The sequence below is a fragment of the Pan troglodytes genome, chromosome 22, assembly GCF_028858775.2.
Source record: "Pan troglodytes isolate AG18354 chromosome 22, NHGRI_mPanTro3-v2.0_pri, whole genome shotgun sequence".
NCBI classification, from domain to species: Eukaryota; Metazoa; Chordata; class Mammalia; order Primates; family Hominidae; genus Pan; species Pan troglodytes.
In genome coordinates, this window is record NC_072420.2 from 35280673 (window position 1) to 35302740 (window position 22068).

The 22068-nt window shown below is 43.1% G+C and overlaps 1 protein-coding gene across 3 annotated transcripts in view; it reads right to left on the reverse strand.

The window, feature by feature from the left end:
* Nucleotides 1-22068, reverse strand: part of RCAN1 (regulator of calcineurin 1) — a 98853-nt gene that overhangs the window by 50870 nt on the left and 25915 nt on the right. The window contains exon 2 of one of the 3 annotated variants that reach the window (XM_054675032.2): nt 5018-5137. Coding sequence (XP_054531007.1) covers nt 5018-5137 — 120 coding nt within the window. 3 annotated transcript variants of the gene reach the window in all.

Sequence of the window (22068 nt, forward strand, 5' to 3'; positions counted from 1 at the left end):
ACTTTGGGAGGCCAAGGTGGGAGGATCAGGAGGTCAGGAGAATCGAGACCATCCAGGCTAACATGGTGAAACCCTATCTCTACTAAAAATACAAAAAATTAGCCGAGCGTGGGGGGCACATGCCTGTAGTCCCAGCTACTCGGGAGACTCTGGAATGTACTACACAACACTACAGCAGAAGTGGAAATATTTCTGGCCTAAGGGAAAGGGGCAGGAGAATTGCTTGAACCCAGGAGGCGGAGGTTGCAGTGAGCCGAGATCAAGCCACTGCACCCTAGCCTGGAAGACAGAGCGAGACTCCATCTCAAAAAATAAAAAATAAAAAAAAGAAACCCCTGAATACTTCTAAAGTTGAGAACACAAGCTCTAAGAGGCATCCTTCTGTTAGAAAAAAAATAATTCACCACTCATGCTAATCTGAAATCTATTTTCAAATTCAGAACTTCAGTCTAGTTACTGACTGGGAAAGTGCCAAGGTTCTACCTACACCTAAGAAGTCCCTAGCAGCATGGGCGCCACTGGAATTTCCCACTTGTCGCTGCTGCTGATGCAAGGAAATCGCAACATAAGAGGAAAATGGGGTTGGAGCCACGAGGCTTGCTTTTGCCACTTATCTTCCAGAGTTCATTCTGCTACACGGACAGAAGATAACTGGAGTGAAATAGATATTTCCCTATGTTCCTTCTGCATTTGGTTGGTCAATGTCAAAGTAAGGACCAAATTCCATCTGATAGCTAAGTGCACAGAAGGGGCTCGGCTCTGGGAGCAGTGAGGGTGTTGGCGGATCTGTATGGCAATACTCTTAAGACAGCTTCCACCAGGATGTGAGCCTCCTGCTCGGGATCTCTGCCCCAGCTTTCATAGCATGCCATGGTCCCTTTAGAAGGAAGCCTGAAGTGCACATTGAAAGCTGACCTCTGCTTCATTCAGCACTGCAGCTGCCTGGGGCCACTTCCACTGACCTCATCAGCCCCTACAATCGGAATTCAGCTTTGAAATCTAGACACTTTTTTGTGCCCATGTTAGAAAAAGGAACTAAAAGTGCTCTACCTTTGATGCAAATCTCCCCCCTGCCTCCCACAAATCCAACACAGGACCTTGCTATATATAATTAGATGAGCTGGCAAGAGCTTGACCTCGAATGTTTTTTTAACTTTTCAGTTAACTTTGAGAATTTGGTTTTCCAACTTCACAATGAAGTGAGCTTGTAACTTTGAGTCTAGAAAGTGTGTTTGTTGGCGAGATGGCAGCGATGCCCGGAGTCACGGTGTGTTTGTGCCACCTTAGTTCCCTGTGTTTACAGCAGAATGAGCTCTTAGAGGGCTCTCCTTACATCCACTGGAGGAATTGCATGCTAATCATACGTGAAGGAGGTCTTTAAGAAGAAAGGAGCCTTGCTTCTCTGAGGAATCATACTCATGAATTGCTGGGGCAGAACCAGCAGGCAGCGTGCACTTGGGCCTGCTTTCCAGTAGCTCTGAGAAGGCCCAGACCCATTTCAAGTCTGATTTCATTTCATCCCTTTTTTCTTCAATGTCTTCCTTTCTGCAAGATCTTTCTTAGTGTATTAGCCTGTTTTCACGTTGCTGATAAAGATATACCCAAGACTGGGAAGAAAAAGAAGTTTAATTGGACTTACAGTTCCACATGGCTGGGGAGGCCTCAGAATCATGGTGAGAGACAAAAGGCGCTTCTTACATGGAGGCGGCAAAGGAAAATGAGGAAGAAACACAAGTGAAACCTCTGATAAACCCATCAGATCTTGTGAGACTTATTCACTACCATGAGAAAAGCATGGGGGACACCGCCCCCAGGATTCAAATGATCTCCCACCAGGTCCCTCCCACAACACGTGGGAATTATGGGAGTACAATTCAATAGGAGATCTGGGTGGGGACAAAGAGCCAAACCATATCACTTAGTGTGTAAATTTTAGAGTAGTCTCTGAGCAGTATTATTTAGTCACACTATAGGTTGCATAGGTTTCTGTGGGCTTGAGAATACAGTATTGTCTCTGTGGAAAACGCCTTCCAGCACTGAACAGCAAGTGCAGAGAGAGAATTTTTTTAGACTATAGCTTATTTTTGAAGTTGGAAGAATTGCTATATAGGAATCACCATAAAGCCTGAAAGACTGGGCCTCAAATAAGAGCCTTTTTCTTTTATCTCAAAATAATTTAATACAAATACTAACAAACGCACCTTTCTTCCATGGTGATGTTTTACGTGTTATCATATCCTAGATTAGAAACCCACTTATGATAGCATCTATGAGCTCAGACAGAAAGGCAGGGCCTGTCCTTCCTCCACCTGCCTACCCTGGAGTCACTGCCAGAGGCTAAGGTGGAGAAATCACTGTGGCAGAGCTTTCAGGATGGAGTGCATGATGGGATACAGGGGAGGAACAACTGGAAAGAAAAGGAAGGAAAAGGAAGGAAAAAGCGACTCACAATTTAAGCACATCCTGTGTGCCAGCAACTGTGCTAGGTGTTTATATATATCATCTTAAATTTCTTATCCTGGCTCTGAGGTAGGTGTTATTTACATTTTACAGATGAGGAAATAATCTCATGTCATAATCTCAAATAATAAAGAATTCAAGACTTTGCCCAGGGACACTGATTAATTCCTTCCTGGATCCACTCTTTGAATGCAGAGACCACAGGGCTCACAAGATCCACCCAAGGGGCTTCGGGTGGGGTTTTTAGAGGCAAAGGGGCTGGAGGAAGGGAGGTGAAGGTAGTGGTGGGCCTGCCCATGGCTTCTTCTGGAAGCTGGTGGCACAGCCCAACTACAGACTAAAGTTGAAGGACAGACGGGAGGGCCCAGGCCCAAGCTCCCTGGGGTAGCTGAAGGACCCTAAATCCCTATATAAATGCAGTGTTCAATAAGTGTAGTAACTGTAGAGATTTTTTTTTAAAACCATCCAGTCTAGAAAATTCTAGACAGTGAAAAAGGGCCTTTCCTTTCTAAAGATGTAGAGGTTAAAAACTGTTACAGGTAAAATATGATCTGGAGAAAATAAGAGAACTAGACAAGTAGGGGAATAATAATTAAGAAAAAAGAAAGAAGGAGCTTTTTAAGCACAAGGATTCTCAAAAAGACTAGAGTGATTTGCTTCTGCATATAGCTTTCGTTACTTACCAGTGGTGTAAGAGGTCTGGTAAATACGGAAAAAACATCCTAAGAACAGGATGTAAATGACAACCTCTTAGGCAATATGAGTTAAGATTATAAAGCAGCATGACTGACGTCTTGAATTAGTGGTCTACCACTGAAACACGTGGAGCATGTTTTCCACATATCCATGCTGAGTGGCTCAAAACTCTTTTTGCCTTCATCTAGAACACTTTTTTCTGTTGATACATCTCTGTCTTGTGATGATAGTGGACTCTTTTTTTTTTTTTTTGGAACACTCAAAACCAAAATATGATACATGAAGTGCACAATCAACCCAGTAACACTATGATAAACCAAAAATAGAATGTGACCAGAATCCACATCTAATTTTCTCAAGTGAACTTGCTCCAAATACAATTTAAAAGAGCTACAAACTACTTTTAGCCCAGTGCTAGAATATCCTTTTTTTATAGAAATTTACATGACTTAGGATAAAATATATTTTTTAAAAAATTCTTTCCCCAATCATTGACTCAAGCAAGTTGCAAACTTTAACAAAAATTCACAAAAATTAACCATGATGAAGAAGAGTAAAAAGGATCTGTTCTTAGAGGGGAGTTCCTTTATAAATAAATGAAACATGTGGCCGGGTGTGGTGGCTCAACCCTGTAATCCCAGCACTTTGGGAGGCCGAGGCAGGCAGATCACCTGAAGTCGGGAGTTCGAGACCAGCCTGACCAACATGGAGAAACCTCATCTCTACTAAAAATACAAAATTAGCCGGGCATGGTGATGCATGCCTATAATCCCAGCTACTCGAGAGGCTGAGGCAGGAGAATCACTTGAACCCGGGAGGCGGAGGTTGTGGTGAGCCGAGATCGCACCATTGCACTCCAGCCTGGGCAACAAGAGCGAAACTCCATCTCCAAAAATAAATAAATACATAAATAAAATAAATGGAACATGTTTAAATTTGTCACATTATTTAGTTTTCTGACATACTTGCAAAATTATCCTGAAAAAAAAGTTACCACTTAAAATCAATTAAATACATTTTACAAAATTTAAACATGTATCTACCTCTTAAACAGAAGTATTGTGTTAAAATATTAATGTATTTTTAATTAAAGAGAGCAAATTTCCCTAAAAGTGTCAATCAGTTTGTTTTAAATTAGAACTGTACACAGAATACAGATAAAATTTTTTTTGAGACAGGGTCTCACTCTGTTGCCCCAGCTGGAGTGCAGTGGTACAAACATGGCTCACTGTAGTGTTACTTCCCAGGCTCAGGTGATCCTCCCACCTCAGCCTCCTGAGTAGCTGGGACTACAGGTGTGTGCCACCATGCCTGGCTAATTTTTTGTGAATATGGGGTTTCAGCATGTTGCTCAGGCTGGTCTCGAACTCCTGGGCTCAAGCAACCCTCTCGCCTCGGCCTCCCAAAGTGCTGGGATTACAGGTGTGAGCCACTGTGCCTGCCAGATAAAATTTTTTAATGATATTAAAACCATTTAGACAATTTACTTATTGTTGTAAATTGCAACAAATGCTTTTACTTGCATGCCTATCAAAGACCTAATTTAATCACCACTAGTGTAATTGGTTGACCAAGAAACTGTGGAAAATGATCATCCTATTTCAAGAAGAGCTCCCTTTTATCATTAAGGAGACACAGTACCCAGTTGTTCCAAAGACGGTAGGATGGAAAATCTGCAGAATTCACCATCACCTTCTCTGAAGCGAACACAGAAAATCAGTGGGACCAGAATACAAACAGTTAACCCACTATGGCCCAGAGATTTCACAAGAGGTCAAGGTAAAAAGTCCTCGAATTAAAAATCCCAGGAGATGGCTCCCTCTGCCCAATGAGGACTAGGTTGTCCGAGGGCTGGACTCACCCACATGCCTTTTGGGTCCCGGACCCACTGCTTCTCCAGTGGCAGGCAGAAGATCACAGAATACTGGAGGCGCCTGTAGCTCCGACACCATGTGCCCTCTTTCTGGCTCAGTTCCATTAACTGTAAAATAAGGGACATCCTGGGGCTGGTGGAGGTGGCACAGGGGGTGACTAGGAGCTAATCAGGGGGCCCCAGGGTGGACCCCTACTTCATGAGGGGCTGCTCCACTTTGCTGTTTTATGTGTTGGAGTTCAGTGAAAGAATTCACTTATAAAGATCTGACATTCAGAACAACAACAACAAAATAAAATGAAACTGTTTCAAAACCACTGAGCTTGACCATCTCTAAGGTTTCTTCCAGTCTCAACATTCTAAAATCCGTGAAAAAGGGTGAATTTGGCTGTATTAGTCCGGTCTCACACTGCTACAAAGAACTACCCGAGACTGGGTAATTTATGAAGAAAAGAGGTTGAATGGACTCACGGTTCCACAGGCTGTACAGGAAGCACGGCTGGGAAGGTCTCAGGAAATGTATAATCATGGCAGAAGGGCGAAAGAGAAGCAAGCATGTCTTCACATGACAGCAGGAGAGAGACAGTGAAAGGGGAGATGCTATACACTCTTAAACAACCAGATCTCATAAGAACTCATTATCACAAGAATAGCAAGGGGGGAATCTGCCCCCATGATCCAGTCACCTCCCACCAGGCCCAATACTGGGGATTACAATTCAACATGAGATTTGGATGGGGACACAGAGCCAAACCATATCCTTGGCTTATCTGGACTCTCCTCCTAGATCCAAGCAAATGCCAGCTAAAAATTCTGCATGCAAGATGAAATTATTCTCTTGGGTGAAATGTTGGTTTTACAACAGTGATCAAAGGATGCTTTTTGAAAACTGACTTGATGTAAATGGATAGATTTTTAGCAGAGACCATTCTGGGACCAAAAGTTCCCAACATCCTTTTTTTCTCGGTTCTTCTTGGGACACATTTTGGCATGGTAATGGTGAATGGGGCAGGGAGACACAGAGAGACTAAGTCACAAGCATGGAAAAAGGATTATTTAGCTAATCTTTTGTATTAACCATCACTGATGGAAATATTTTGCCTTCGCTGAGTTCCCTCATCAATGTCCTGTTACCATGCTTGCCTTGCCAAATTTCAACCCTGCTCCTGCTCATAGGTTCCAATAACTGAACATTACAAAACCAGGCCAACTGGTCCCACTACAAATGCATCCTATATAAGTTCAGATAGGTCTTCAAGGCTCTGGGTCAAACTGCCAGTCACCACTTGTTTCCTCTGTACATGTTTCACACCTTCTTATGACCCCAAGTCTTCAGTCTAAGTAGGTGACCTCAACTTCCACTTTATAAAACTAGCAAGGCCAAGTGACTCGAGTTCACCGCTCCCCTGTGTGCTACAATATGTTCCTGCATCTGGACTCTTTCTTGGTCTTCTCTGGTATGTCAATAAGGAGCATTCCTCTTCCTCCCAAAGATAAGGCCATCTTTTGTTCCCTCAATTCTGCCTCCTCCTGCCTCCTCCAAGGCCTTGCTTCATTTTATAATCATGCCTACTTGTAACTTTTGTTGTCGCTGTTACAATATACATTGCTTTTCTAATTAGAAAACCGTCAAAATTATCTGTGTCATGAAAACATATAAAGGAGGAAAATATAAGACATACAGAGTTCCTATTTAGGAGGCCCAGCATTACTAGGAGGCCCAGAAAGAACAGAAATCAAAGGGAAGAGCTTAAGGAATGCTACAAAAATCCTCAGGTTCTAAAGAAGATGAATTTTCCAATGGAAGGGACTCACCAAATGAAGCCTACTATGAATACAGACCCATGTGAAGACACATCCACAAAGCATTTCAGAATATCCAAGACAAAGAAGGATGTTTCAAGAGAGACAAAAAATCAGTCATTTGCAAGGGAGTGGAAGTTGGACTGACATCAGTCTTTACATCAGCTAAATTGGACACTATAAGCCAATGAGCTTTCCTAGAAGTTCTGAGAAACAATGTCCACTGGAGAAGTCTACCTGCAGATAAGCTATCAATCAAGTGTGAGGGTGAGATACTACGTATATTTTCAAGAAATCAGACAACTGACTTTTCATTCTCTTTTCTAGGGGAGAAAATATAAATGTAGTCCAGCAAAATGATGGCATAAACCATAAAGGAGAAAGACATGAGATTTAGGATGCACTAGACCCAACTTAGGGACAGAGTGAAGAAGAGCCCCCAGGAGGTAGCTCAGCCTCAGGTCCTGGGAAAAGCCAGTCCAGAATGGGAAACGTGAATAATAGAATGTTTGTCATAATTGAGAAGATACAAGAACTTGAGGCTCTGATAAAGCACACAATGCGTCAAAAAAAGATAATAGAAACTCTAAGAAAAATAAAAATGCCATTCAAGAAAGTCAGATCCAAATATGAAGTAAAACGTGACATGAAATGATTTTCAGCAGTTGTTTGAGTGTAAACACGGAGTGTCTGTCTGCTTCCGCGGCTGAGCACGTTCTCCTCGGGTGCCTCTCGCGTCAGAAGCTAGACCTACTCAGAAGGAACGTAATCCTCACCAGCTGCTTAGCTGGCATCGAAGAACATTTTTATAGCTGTATTAGCATAAACCGTACTGACAACTTTTCAGGTTTTAGCGTCAAATTATGAATAAAACATGGACAATGGTTACGGCATCAAGTGTTAATCACCTAAATGTCAACGCATGGCTGATGGAGGCAGAACTGCACGGGCAGATGGGAATCAAGAAGAAATGGGAGGAAACTCACAACTGCAAAATGTGAGGGCATCTGCTAAAACTAGTTCATGTACATCAAATGTTTGCGAACAGCACCCGTGGGTCACTCTCTACCAAATCTGGTCCTGGGGTTTCTCAGAGGATGTGGTCAGGAGCCTCTGTCTCCACAGCTACCTGGCCCTTCTTCACGATCCGAGCCTGCACAGCGTGCACCACAGGGCTCCATGGGAGCGCAAACACAGTTCACCTTCTCCCCATCTGGAGCGGCTATGCTCATTTGCTAGTAGCAGCATTTCCCACTTCCCTCCTTTCCTCCTTCTCTTCCTCCTTCCCTCTTGCCTCTCCTACTTACTGAGCTTCCAGCATATGCCAAGCACTATGGCTGAGACGGTCTTATTCTCAAGGCGAGCCCACTGAAAGGAGGTCAAACCTAGAGCCCGGAGAATTGATGACTGGGGGTGAGAAAGAAGCTTATGCAAAGTTAAAGTGTTTTTTATTTCATTTAGATGTACATTTTTAGAGACAAGCTCTCACTCTGCCACCCAGGTTGGAGTGCAGTGTTACCATCATGGCTCACTGCAGCCTCAACCTCCTGGGCTCAAGCAATCTGCCCACCTCAGCCTCCCAAGCAACTGGGGTTACAGGTGTGTGCCACCGTGCCAGGTGAAAGTGTTTTTCAAAAGGCATTTAACATAGGAAGATTGGTGACTGGACTTCCAAAGCGCAGTTCCATTAACAGCAAGGACACGTGCAAAATGAGCTCCTGTAGCTGAACCTCAGAAGAAGAGACGAGACAGCGGTGTGTTAAGGGACCACTAGTGACCCCAGAAGGTGTCATTTAATCCTCAGGACAGCCCTGAGGTAGGCATTATTTTACAAATGAGGAAATAAACTCAAAGAATTTGGACAGGCCCAACTCAGGTCTGTCTAGCACTAGAGTCTGGGTTCCTTCCATCACACTGCATGGGATCCTTAACTCTGAGTGAGCCAGGGTCTTGTGGAATTCTCCAAAACTGCTGTGCCCTATAATATGGTGACTGGAGGGGAAGAAATGCAGGAAAGCTTCTGGAAAATTTTTATTCATACCCAACAGCTCAACAATGTAGTTTACCTTAGATGATCCCTAAGGAACCACCCAGTGACATCATTCTCTGATTCCATAATTGTCCAACAAGTTCTTCCTTCTATTTCCCAATAAAAGCACAGGGTTTTGCATTACCTTTGTCAGATAAGTGCAATAAACAAGTCACAGAGCTCTGCAGGTTCGTAACTGCACCACCCCTCTCTGGAGGCTGTGTCCTCTACCCGAGCTGTTCTTTTCTGGCAATAAGAGTTGGGGCCCCTCCAATGGCAGGGATCTGGACAGCTTCCAGAGGAACCCAGGACAAGAGAAAAAGAGCCCCAGGGACACTGTCCAACTTGGACACAAACCCAAGTGTGGGGTGGGTGGCTGTGACACGTCCCAGGCTTGATGGTATTTTTCCCTTTACTTTAAATCAGTCTTTGATTGTCTTGCGTGCACACAGGAAGAATGATGAATATTAAAAACAAAACGCAAATCAGCCAGCAAGTAGTCTTTAGAAGAAATAAGTCACAGCAGGTTGAAAACAATGTACTAGCACTGGAGAAGTCTGAACATTTTGGTCAATGTCTGTGAATGTTTCAAAGTTTAAACTGGATGGAGTTTACTGAGACTCTAATCACTGCTCAGCAAGAAATCTATGCTAATCACATCAATATTATAACACAAACAAGCAGGTGGAAGAAAATCCAAAGATAGCTAATGGATAATACTTTGTCTTTGGTTCAATTATAGGACTTGGTTTCTAAAGGAGCTGCTAACTCATTCATTCACTCATCAAACATGTATTGATCACATATAACATGGCAATGACTGTGCTAGGAGCTGGCAATACTAAAATTGTTTCTTCATTCCAGAACATCAGAGATTAGTTGGGAACAGAGTCACCCTCTACTGAGAAAAGGCCATCAGAGGGCCGGCAGGGGTCAGCTCCATGGAGAAGGGGTCTGGGGCATCCTAGGCGGAGGCAACTGCAGTTTCCATCCTATGGCGCCCTGTGTCCTGGGAACCTCAGGTAGTTGAGCACCATTGCACTAATGAGCTGAGTGAGGGAGAAGCAAGAGCTGAGACACAACAGGGTCCAAATGAGAAGCCTTATTCACAAAGTAAGGATTTTGAACACTACCTTATGAACAACAGATAAGTACTGAAGAGTATCTAGAAACAGGATAGTGAGATGATGACATACATAGGTTTTTAGAAAAATCACTCGGGCCAGTCATGGTGGCACATGCCTATAATCCCAGCACTTTGAGAGGTGGAGGTGGGTGGATCCTTTGAGCCCAGGAGTTTGAGATCAGCCTGGGCAACATGGTGAAACCCTGTCTCTACAAAAAAATACAAAAATTGGCCAGGCATGGTGGTGTGCGCCTGTAGTCCCAGCTACTTGGGAGGCTGAGGTGGGAGGATCACTTGAGTCCAGGTGGTAGAGGCTGCAGTGAGCTGTGATCATGCCACTGCATTCCAGCCTAAGTGACAGAGCCAGACCCTGTCTCAAAAACAAACAAACAAATAAACAAAGAAAAGATCGCTCAGGGAGCACTAGAGGGCCACTGAGGAGTGCCGGAGAGGAATCAGAACACCAGGTAGGAGCTGCTGCGTACTCTAGGCAGGAGTGTTACATGAAAGTGACTGAACCAAGGCAGTTATCCTGAGCACGGGCGAGTGGAAGCAGGCTGAAACATCACTGCTTAGGTGTGAAATCTATAAAACCTTTGGCTAATATGTAGGAGTGAGAGGGAAGGTGCCAACAATATCTCCCCAGTTTCTAGCACAAACAGTGGAGTGGATGGGAGAGGACAAAAGAGGGGCAGCAAGTTCAGGAACAGATCAAAGCTCAGCTTCGGACACAGTGTGAAAAGTCTGCGGCACGACCGAGGGGACGGCCTGCTGGAAAGTCAGACAGCCAGGTCTGGAGCCCTGCAGAGGGGTGTGGACTGTCAGCCCACTGACTATTAGAAGTACAGGGACCAATAAGATGAGGAAACTGAGGGCGCCAAGGCCACACAGTCCAGAGGACAACCAGCATGAAGGTCACATGCAAAAACACAAAAGAGCAAAAGGTGCGTTAGGGAATGTAAGATCTTATATTCTCCTTGACCCTCGTATCTCTGAGAGCTTACCTTATGATTCTTCTCCCCTCACCTGCAAATATATAGCTTGAGTAGCAGATGAGGCAGGACATCATAATGCCCTCCATATTAAATGAGTTCCATGAATAGACAGGATCCAGAAAATAAACCCATCTGTTTGATGCAGAACTAAGAACATCAGATTGAGAAACTTGAGGTCTCCTGCTGTAAGCAGCCATCAGCCAGCATCAGCCAGACCCCCTAGGAATCTGCATCAGAACAAACTACCTATTCTTATCATCTTTCCACTGGGCCTGGTCATCTGTGAGCAGGGTTCCCAGGCAGGTGATTGTCACAGGGCAGCAGATCAGAACAGACAGACTAGTTCCAGACCAGGGTCAATTCCTGGTGTCTGCTCTGGTCTTGGTGGCCCCACTCTGGGCCCTGGGGGAATGGACCTGCCCAGGGAGGAAGAGAGGCTTTGCAGATGGCCCTTTGCTAAGGGCTCTGAAAGAATCTCCTGAACTTTGTGGGTTCTCTAAGACATCCGCCCTGACAAGAGTGCCTTTCCAAGAGTGCAGGGCACGTTACCAAGTGTTACCAGAAGTGGTCTGGGTTGCTTTAAATACAGCGCCCAACAGAGTGGGTCCTCCTGGCCACTCGGTTGGGCTGTGGTCACACTCATGCCTGGGAAGAGCGTAGCTGGGTTTCCCATCCCGACTCCAACAGTGACAGATTTGTGTGACTCCAGGCAAGGTCATCTACCCTTTGGGCCCCTGGTTCCTCACCTGAATAACAACACATACAACAAACAGACAAACAAAAACAAGCCAACAAAAAAAAAGGACTTGCATCCAGTGATTCTCAAATGTGGGGTCCCTCAAAGGTTTTTAGGCCAGTTGTTTAGGAACTGCTTGGAAGAGTTGTTAAAAATGCAATGTTATGGCCGGGCGCGGTGGCTCATGCCTGTAATCCTAGCACCTTGGGAGGCTGAGGTGGGCAGATCACTTGAGCTCAGGAGTATGAGACCAACCTGGGCAACATGGCAAAACCTTGTTTCTACCAAAAATACAAAAAATTAGCCAGGTATGGTGGTGCATGCCTGTAGTCCCAGCTACTTGGGAGGCTGGAGGCTGGGGTGAGAAGACCACTTGGGCCTGGTAGGCAGAGGCTGCAGTGAGCTGAGATTGCGCCACTGCACTCCAGCCTGGGTGACAGAGCGAGAGTCCCACCCCCCAAAAATGCAATGTTAAAGATAAAGGGTCCAGATCTTTGACCCCAGGCCTTGGGTAGCACCAGGGCATCTGAATTTTTAATAAGCTCTATAGGTGATTCTGATAAACAGCTAGATTTGGGACCCACTGGACTAAATGATTACTAAGCTGCCTTCCATCTCTAGCAATGTATGACTCAATGCATGTATGTGACAAATGTTCATGACCAATTCAACAACCAGGTCCCAAAACCTAACCTAGTACAGTTGCATCACTCAGACATTACTTATGCTTGCTAATGAATCACTCTTAGGCTTTATAGAAAATAGAGTAAAATGAATTATTCAAGAGTCCCAAAATAGACCCCAGTCTCCCATTTCCTTCAAATACATTTTCTAAAACTGAAACACAGTACCAGCCACAACCCAGTCCTCAGAAGAGGAGAGTGACAGGTTGGCAGGTCCAGAGCCATGAGCCAGGCCACTGGTTTGCAGTTGTGACCTTGAGCAGAAGAATATTTTTTTCTTTAAAATTGCCTTTCCATTCTGTAAAATAGAAATAACCACTGCTAACCTATCTCCTAGGGCTGCTGAGAATCCACAGGGAAATTACTATCCGTCTCATTCTCCCACTAACACCCGGTGTCAGAGAACAGAGGGGAAAGTGTCACAGTGCATTACTTTCAGACCCACCGTGTCTGCACAAATATTTCAACGGTTCAAAATAAAAAAGAGCCCAACCAAGGATTCCCAATGAGAATGGAAGAGGCCCTGTTTGATTTACTTTCCTGGGAAGTCAAGCCCAGCTTTAGAGCATCAGGAACCATCTTATCTACCCCCGGGTATGCTAGAGACAGAGGCCGGCCTGCACAGCCTGGTCAGCAGTTGCAACTTTCTTTAGCTAAACCTGCTGACATTCAGGCCTGATAGTAGGCAGGGTCAGCGCAAATGGAAAGAATGACAGTGTGTCCTTCCACCTTCCTGAGGCCCTGGCTGATATGGAAACCGGCTGGCACGGGCGGCCATGGAAAGTATGAATCCAGGCTTGCCTAGGGTTGAATGAGTGAGGAATGATCAGATCAGGCCTGTGTTAAAATATCACCACAGCTCACTTGCCCGGCTATTATCCAGTCACGTCCTCCGGGTTTCGGGAATGAGATGCTGCAACCCGAAGCAGCTGGAGACAGTGTTTGCAAAAGCAGGCCAGGCGGGCTCCTTGGAGCTGAAGCTGGGCGGAGAGATGGGTGTGGTGACTGCCTGCACAGACAGACACCTGTGAAGGGCTGACTTGGCTCCCAGATGCTTTCTCTACAGTTCCTCACCTTTGTGCATGGCTCACCATGATCTCCGCCCCACTCTATAGATGAAGGAATCCTTCCTAGAGAGGTCAAGTGTCTGGCTGGTGCTTGCACAAAGAAGGGACCCAAATCCAGGACCCTGTGATATCCCTCCTGGCCTTGCAAACTTTCTAGCACCTGGCTGTCTCGTGCACCTACATACATGCCTACATACATACGTGCACCTACAGCACATGGATGCTGTAAATCAAGGCAAAGCACAGGCAGGCAGGCAACACAGGGGAGGTCTATGGAAAAGGAGGGGTGAGAAGGAAGAAGAGAGTTTTAGGCCAAAAGCTCAAAAATGTTCTTTAGACAAGCACTAGGAGAACCACCCAGAAGTCACGAGTCGGGAGCTCTAAGTCCTTGTGGAGATGGACCCACCATTGTCTCAGAGATGCCTTAGTCTCTACAGGGAAAACCACTGAAAATGCCTTCTAGACTGGAAAGTCTAAATAACTAAAATGTTTTCACTTCTCTAATAACTTTTTTTTAAGGTCTTAGAATGGAAAGATCCCTATTCCAACGTCCCAACCAAATCAAGATGCTGTTTCTAGGGTCCAATCCCTATTCCAACATCCCAGCCAAATCAAGACGCTGTTTGTAGGGTCCAAACTGCCTCTGCTTAGGCAGTTCTCAGACTGGGTAGAGAAAGGAAGACTACAAGTTAAGGAGTATTCAAAAACAAAACAAAATGAGTATCTCAGAGAACTGAAAAATGAATTGCTGTTGCCCCCGAAGACCCTTTCAGTCTGAGGAAGTATTATTCATGCCCCTCTACCCTCATACCTGAAAAGCCCCCTCAAATCAAAGAGGAGGAATAAGAGGAAGAAGAAGGAGGAGGAGGAAACAGAATAAATCCCCAGCTCCACGTCCTCAACTCCCCTTTCTCCATTTACTAAACTCTGGTTATGGCAGTCAAGCAAGCCTAAAAGAAAAACAGCCATCATTCCCAGGGTCAATGCCAGTGTATATGAGGGAAAAAAATCACTAAAAATGTAAAGCCTCCATTGCCTACAGGCCCTAAAAATATTACACACTATCAGGGCACTTTGCATGAAAGTTTCAATACTGTTATTCACGAAAAAAATCTTTGGAAAAAAGGCAGCCCAGGAAGTGGCTGGCCTACATGTGGACCAAAAGGCAGGCTGAGAAGCGTGTCTCCCACGGGCTCTACAGTACTCTTGCAAAGCAACTGCCTCTCCATTTAGGTCGCAGAATTGGGGACTAGCCTTGTTAGTGACCTCCCAACTCTAAATTTGCTATCAAAATGCCAACAGGGCCGATCTCTTTCAAGCCAGACGAGTCATCTACCCTTGTGGGTAGCTTCTCAACTCATCATCCCAGGCAAGGTGTATTCTGGGCACGAGGTAGGGAAAGATGCAAGTTTCTCCCGGGTGTTGCTTTGGATCTAAAGAGGGGTCTATGCTCATTACCAAAGGCAGTCTGCCCAGCATAACCTTTGACACCACGGACTCACTTGAGCCACAGAATGTCATTTATCAATTTAATACATATTCATGAAGCAAGTGCTATTCTTAGGTACTGAGAACTTCCAAGCTCCTAAGGTACTGGGCACCTAGTGGTAAATGAGACAAAAGCCTTCGTGAAGCTGACATTCTAGCAAACACAGACAATAGGCAATTATATACCCTGATGTCGGGGAGTGACCAGTGCTATGAAGACACTTTGAGGACAGATGGTCTGGGGTGGGGGGAATGGTGCGCTGGCTTAGCTAGGGGCTCGGGAAGACATTTCTGAGGAAGGAGCATCTGGGCAGCTACCTGGGAGGAGTGAGGGAGTAAGCCATGTGGGTATCTGGGGGAAGAACCTTCCGGGAATTCCAGGCTTTGAGGAAGGGACCACACTTGGCACATGGGAGCAGTAGCAGCAAGGCCAGAGTAGCCCAGCTGTGGTACTGGAGATGCGAGGAAGAGCTGAATCTGGAGAGGGCAGAGCGGGCCATGTCCTCACATGCCCAGGCAAGCATCTGGAGCCCGCGCTAAATGTGCTCAGAGGACTCGGAGCAAGAGAGTGGCCAGGTTTGATTTATGTTTTCAGAACACCACTGGCTGCTCCATGGAGAGGCAGAGCTCCAGAGTGACAAGAGGGAAGCGAGAATGGGGAGGCTTCCGCGATAACGCAGGCAGGGGAGGACACTGGTTTAGACAGGGGTGAGAGAGGGAGGGTGAAAAGCAGAGGAGCCCAGAACATCATCTGAAGAGGCACCCAGGACTGGCTGCTGGGTTGGCTGTGCGGTGTGGAGATGGAGGCTGATGCCATTCTAAAGAGTGTCAGAGAGAGAGAGCCTCTTGCTGGTTGTTTTAGGAACAACAGTGTTGGCTAATAAATTCCTGCAGACACTCTGAATATAACTGAGAGAGCTCAGCTGACTCTAACAGCATTATGGACTGAACTATGTTCATGTCCTTCACTCCCCACAAGTTTATGTGTTGAAGCCCTAACCATCAGTACCGTAGAACTGGACTACACAGTTGGAGATAGGGCCTTTTTTTTTTTTTTTTTTTTTTTTGAGACAGTTTCACTCCTGTCGCCCAGGCTAGAGTGCAGTGGTGCAATCTCAGCTCACTGCAACCTCTGCCTCCTGGGTTCAGCGATTCTCCTTCCTCAGCCTCCCAAGTAGCTGGGATTACAGTTAGGTGCCACCACGCCTGGCTAATTTTGTATTTTTAGTAGAGACAGGGTTTCACCATGTTGGTCAGGCTGGTCTCAAACTCCTGGCCTCAGGTGATCCACCCACCTCAGCTGGAGATAGGGCCTTTAAAGAGGCAATTAAGTTAAAATGAGGTCATGAGGGTGGGGCCCCAATCTAATCTGATCAGTGTCTTTGTAAGAGGAGAGAATGTGGACACATAAAGGGACACTAGGCATGTGCGTGCACAGAGGGAAGACCATGTGAGGACACAGGGAGAAGGCGGCCGTCTACAAGCCAAGGAGAGAGGCCTCAGGAGGAGCCAAAGCTGCCGGCACCATGATCTCAGACTTCCAGCCTCCAGAACTGTGAGAGAAAAAAGGTCTGTCGTTTAAGCCCCCAATCTGTGGTATTATGTTAGGGCTGCCCTAGCACACTGATAGAGATAGCCTCCATTTTGCTTTGAATCGCTATGAGTTGACAAAGTTAACCACAAGTTAGAGACCCCATGACCATATCAGCCACTGCAGAGACCTGAAGGCTGACCACTGAAAAAACTACACCCTCCTATATCACACACACACACATACACACACACAATTTATTATTACACACACATACACACATATTTGTTATTGATTATAATCATAAAGTCTAACTATGAGTTTCTGTTTACTCCCAATTACCTTGGAACAACTTTTCTTTGAGCCTCCTCCTGAAGGGAATAAGGGAATGGTTGTTCCTGCTCCTACTTGGATTCCTGAAGATAGGACTGGCCAAGGACAGCCTGGAACAATCACAGCCTGCTGCTGTCATCGTGCAACAATTTGTTGCCTGTATTCTAGACACAGAAAAATCTCACAGCTTATTTCAAGTAATCTCTATTAATATCCCTCCCTGGCCCTCAAAAGATATTAAGAATCCAAAGGGAAATCAGAAACTCAATTGTGCTAGAAATAGCCAAACTGTCTCATTCAGAATGCATTCACCAAACAACTTCAAAGCAAAATGATGATGAAAAATAAGCCTTCCAACACCAGAGTATTTCTCTTTTTGAATGTTTCTACCACATCTAAGAAAACAGATGTCACCATGGTTAAAAAAAAAATTGTACCTTGCAAAAATAAAACTTCATAATGATAGTTCGTTCTTGTGAATAAATCCTCAAATACATCCCTCTTGCAAAAAAGGTTTTCTCTTACTGACCACTCTTCTTCCATCACTGACTGCAGTGGAAAATTACATTCCACTGTGAAATATAATCCTGTTGATAGTAACACCTATTGAGGTTTTCATCAAATTGCTAGATGAGATGGTGTAATTAGGGACAGCCAGGGGAAAACTACAAAGGACACAGAGGACGTCAGTCCAAAGGAGGTAAAAACTGAAAAGATAATACCTTCCTCAAACCATTGCAGAAGCGTGTACCTGCTTGCCTGGTGACAAAGTCTTTTTGAAAATCAACCTGTACCCATAATTCTGCTTTCTGACTTTCACCAGAGGATTCATAGGAGCATCCTGAATCCAAATAACAAAATTAAATATACACTAACCACCCGTCCTTAATCGCTTCATGTAAATCTGTGGCATTAGAAACTGAAAACAAAAATTATCTGAGGGTCATGTTTTGCTATGCATTTAATGGCTATTACTTCTGCCTGCTCCAAGGGCAATGTTCATTTTCCACAAACAGTGTAGTTTATTATGAAAAATAATTTATAAATCATTCTTGTTTAAAACAAAAAAATTTTTTAGGAGAATTAGTAACAGAATTTCAAAAAAGTTGAATAATTTCTAAAGATTAAGATTTCAACTTCACTCTTTTAATGTATTTAAGGTAATAATCACTTACTTTGGTGATTATAACATTAACAGCTCTAAGAGGCCTTTAAGGGCCATTTTGTTATACAAAAAAGAACCACATTTATAAGCATTCTTAGAATAATGCTAATGTCATTAGCTACAGAAGCAGCACATGCTAAGATATCAGCTCTAATTTTAAATTCATATTAGACCTTAATAAAATAAGTCAAGGATGCATTTTGTAATATCTAGAATAACCACTAAAAGAACAGTAATGTCTAACAGACAAGTTAGTAGAGGGGGAAAATGAAACAATTTTTAAAAATACATAATTCAGGCCAGGCGCAGTGGCTCACACCTGTAATACCAGCACTTTCGGAGGCTGAGGTGGGTGGATCACAAGGTCAGGAGATCAAGACCATCCTGGCTAACACGGTGAAATCCCGTCTCCACTAAAAACACAAAAAATTAGCCGGGCATGGTGGCGGGCACCTGTAGTCCCAGCTACTCGGGAGGCTGAGGCAGGAGAATGGTGTGAACCCAGGAGGCGGAGCTTGCAGTGAGCCGAGATTGTGCCACTGCACTCCAGCCTGGTGACAGAGCGAGACTGCATCTCAAAAAAAAAAAAAAAAAAAAAAAAAAAAAAAAAACATAATTCAAAGGAAGATAAGAAAGAAAAGGAATATAGAACAAGTAGAACAAACAGAAAACAAACAGTAAGATGACAGGAAATAGAAGGATGGAAAAATGTGCTATAAAAATACTAACCAAACAAGAGCTGGCACATCATGCAAAATAGACTTTAAGACAAGAAGCATTACTAGCAAAAAAGATGGACATTTAATAATAAAAAAGGGTCAATTTGCCAGGCTGATACAACAATCCTAAATCTGTATATATCCAATAATATAGCCTCAAATCTATATGAAGGAAAAGCTAGCAGGACAAAAAGGAGAAATCAGCAAATCCAAATCATGGTGGGAAATTTTAACACACTTCTTTCAGCCACTGATAAGAATAGATGAAATTCAGTAAGGCCATAGATGACATAAACAATACGAATAACAAACTTAACCCAACTGTCTATATACGTTGTTGTTACATGACTGCATCTATATATGTTGTTGTTAAGAAGGCATATTTTTTTCAAGTGCACATGAAACACTTATCAAAACCGACTTACTGTTGAGCTACAAAGCAAGTCTGAAAAAATGTCAAAGGACTGAGAGTGTTTTCCGATCACATAATGGAATTACTCTAGGAATCAATAACATTAAAAAAAAACCCCAAATGTTTATAAACAAAGTGATACATTTCTAAACAATCTACAGATCAATGAAGAAATTACACTGGAAATCAGAAAATATCCTGAATTGAAAAATAATAAGGATATGACATATCAAAACTTGTAAGATGCAGCAAAAGCCATACTTAGAGGTAAATTTCTAGTCTTATGTGAATATATGGGATAAGAAGACTAAAAATTAATGATTAACATATTGATCTTAAAAAGCAAGAAAACAGAACAAGAGATTAAAGAAAGTAGAAGGAGAAAAGGACAGGCGCAGTGGCTCACACCTGTAATCCCAGCACTTTGGGAGGCCGAGATGGGTGGATCACTTAAGGTCAGGAGTTCATGACCAGCCTGGCCAACATGGCGAAACCCTGTCTCTACTAAAAATACAAAAAATTAGCCAGGCATGGTGGCAGGCTCCTGTATTCCAAGCTACTTGGGAGGCTGAGGCAGGAGAATTGCTTGAACCCAGGAGGCAGAGGTTGCAGTGAGTTGAGATCGCACCACTGCACTCCAGCCTGAGCAACAAGAGTGAAACTCCATTTAAAAAAATTAAAAAAAAAAAAGTAGAAGAGAAAAAGTGGAAAACACTGAAACAGAAAACAAAAAAACAGAAATTAAGTCAAATGTTGACTTTTCAAAATATTAATACATTTAATAAACCTCTGACAGGACTGATGAAGAAAAGAGCACAAATTGTCACTACCAGGATTGAAAAAGGAAACATAACTACAGGTCCTACAGATATTAGAAAGCCTATATAAATATTATGCCAATATATTTAAGATTTTAAGTAAAATGGACAACTTCCTAGAAAAATACAACTTACAAAAATGACAGAAGAGAAAATCAATTGGTTCTATATCTATTTATAAAACTGAATATTTAATTAAAAACATTCTCAAAAGAAAACTCTACACCCAGATATCTTTATCAGTGAAATCTCCCAAACACTTAAGAAATAATATGAATCCTACATCAACTCTTCAATACAGGAAACAAAAGGAGAGGCCCTTTCTACTTATTTTATGCTTTTAGCATAACCTTGATCCTGAAACCTGAGAAAAATATTATAAAAAAGAAAAGTGATCAGCCTATATCTTTCATGAACATAAACATAAAATTACAAAATGAAAATAATAGTAAAACAAAGCCAGAGTCATAAAAAAGAATACTGTACTATAACCAAGGAAAAGTGAATATATATATGTTAAAATACATGTAGGAGATTGTTACTGCAGCATTATCATAATACTCCCAACTGGAAAAGTCAAATGGAAATGTGATATATTCACACCACAGAATAGAAACAACAATAAAAGTGAACTACTATGACATGTATAATGGTTAATTTTATGTGTGAACTTGGCTGGGCCATGGTGCCCAGATACCAGATATATGGACAAACATTATTCTGGATGTTTCTGTGAAGGTGTTTTGAGATGAGATTAACATTTAGATTAGTGAACTCTGAGTAAAGTATATTGGCGGGGAGCTCATCCAATCCGTTAAAGGCCTTAACAGAACAAAAAGACTAGCCTATCCCAAGGAAGAAGGAATCTGCAGCAGAAATCCTTTACACTTAAACTGTAACATCAGTTCATCCCTGGGTCTCCAGCCTGTCAACCCACCCTGGAGATTTTGGACTTGCCAGTCACTATAATTGTATGAGCCAATTTCTTAAAACAAACTTTTCCCTATATACATATACATCCTATTGGTTCTGTTTCTCTGGAGAACGCTGTAGTCAATAAGCATTTCATAAACATAATGTTGAACAAAAGAAACAAGACACAAATGATGAAAAACATGCTTCCACTTATATAAAGTTCCAGACAAGCAAAACTCCTCTATGGTGATGGAGGTCAGCACGGTGGGTAACTTGGCGGGCCATGGTGGTGACTGGTGAGTAATAGCTGGGGAGGGACATGAAGGATGCTTCCAGGTGTGCTGGCATTGTTCTATTTCTTGACCTGATATGGGTGTGTTTATTTTGTAAAATTTCAGCAAGGTTTTGATTTGTGTATTTTTCTGTATGTATGTTATACTTCAATTAGAAAAGTATAGCTTTTTATTGATTATACCTCATACCCATTAGGATGGCTAGTATCAAAAACAGAAAATAACAAGAGTTGGCAAGGATGTAGAGAAATCAGAACTGTTGTGCACTATTGATGAAAATGTAAAATGGTGTAGCCACTGTGCAGAACAGAATGGCAGCTCCTCAAAAAATTGAAAATAGAATTACCACATGATCCAGCAATTCCACCTCTGTGTATGTATCTAAAAGAATTGAAAGCAGGGTCCTGACGAGATATGCTCAATCATGTTCACAGCAGCATCCTTCAAAATAGCCAAGATGGCAGCAACCCCAGTGTAGATCAATGGGAAAATGAATAAACAAAATGTAGTCCATCCATACAGTAGAATATTATTCAACCTTAAAAAGGAAGGAAATTTTGAAACATGTACAATATAGATGAACCTTCAGGACATTATGCTAAGTGAGGTAAGCCAGTCATGAAAAAACAAATACTTAGAAACCTAGAGTAGTCAAATTCATAGACACAGAAAGTAGAATGGTGGTTGCCAGGGGCTGAGGGAAGAGAAAATGGGGAGTTGATGTTTGATGGACACAGAGTTTCAGTTGTACAAGATGAAAAGTGTTCTGGAGATGTGCTACACAACAATATGAATATATTTAATATTTAATACCTCTGAACTGTACATGTAAAGATGGTAAATTTTAAGTTATGTGCATTTTACCACAATTTTTTAAAGTTTAGTAAAGAAAAAAATCAAAGCATAATAAAGATTGTATTCATACT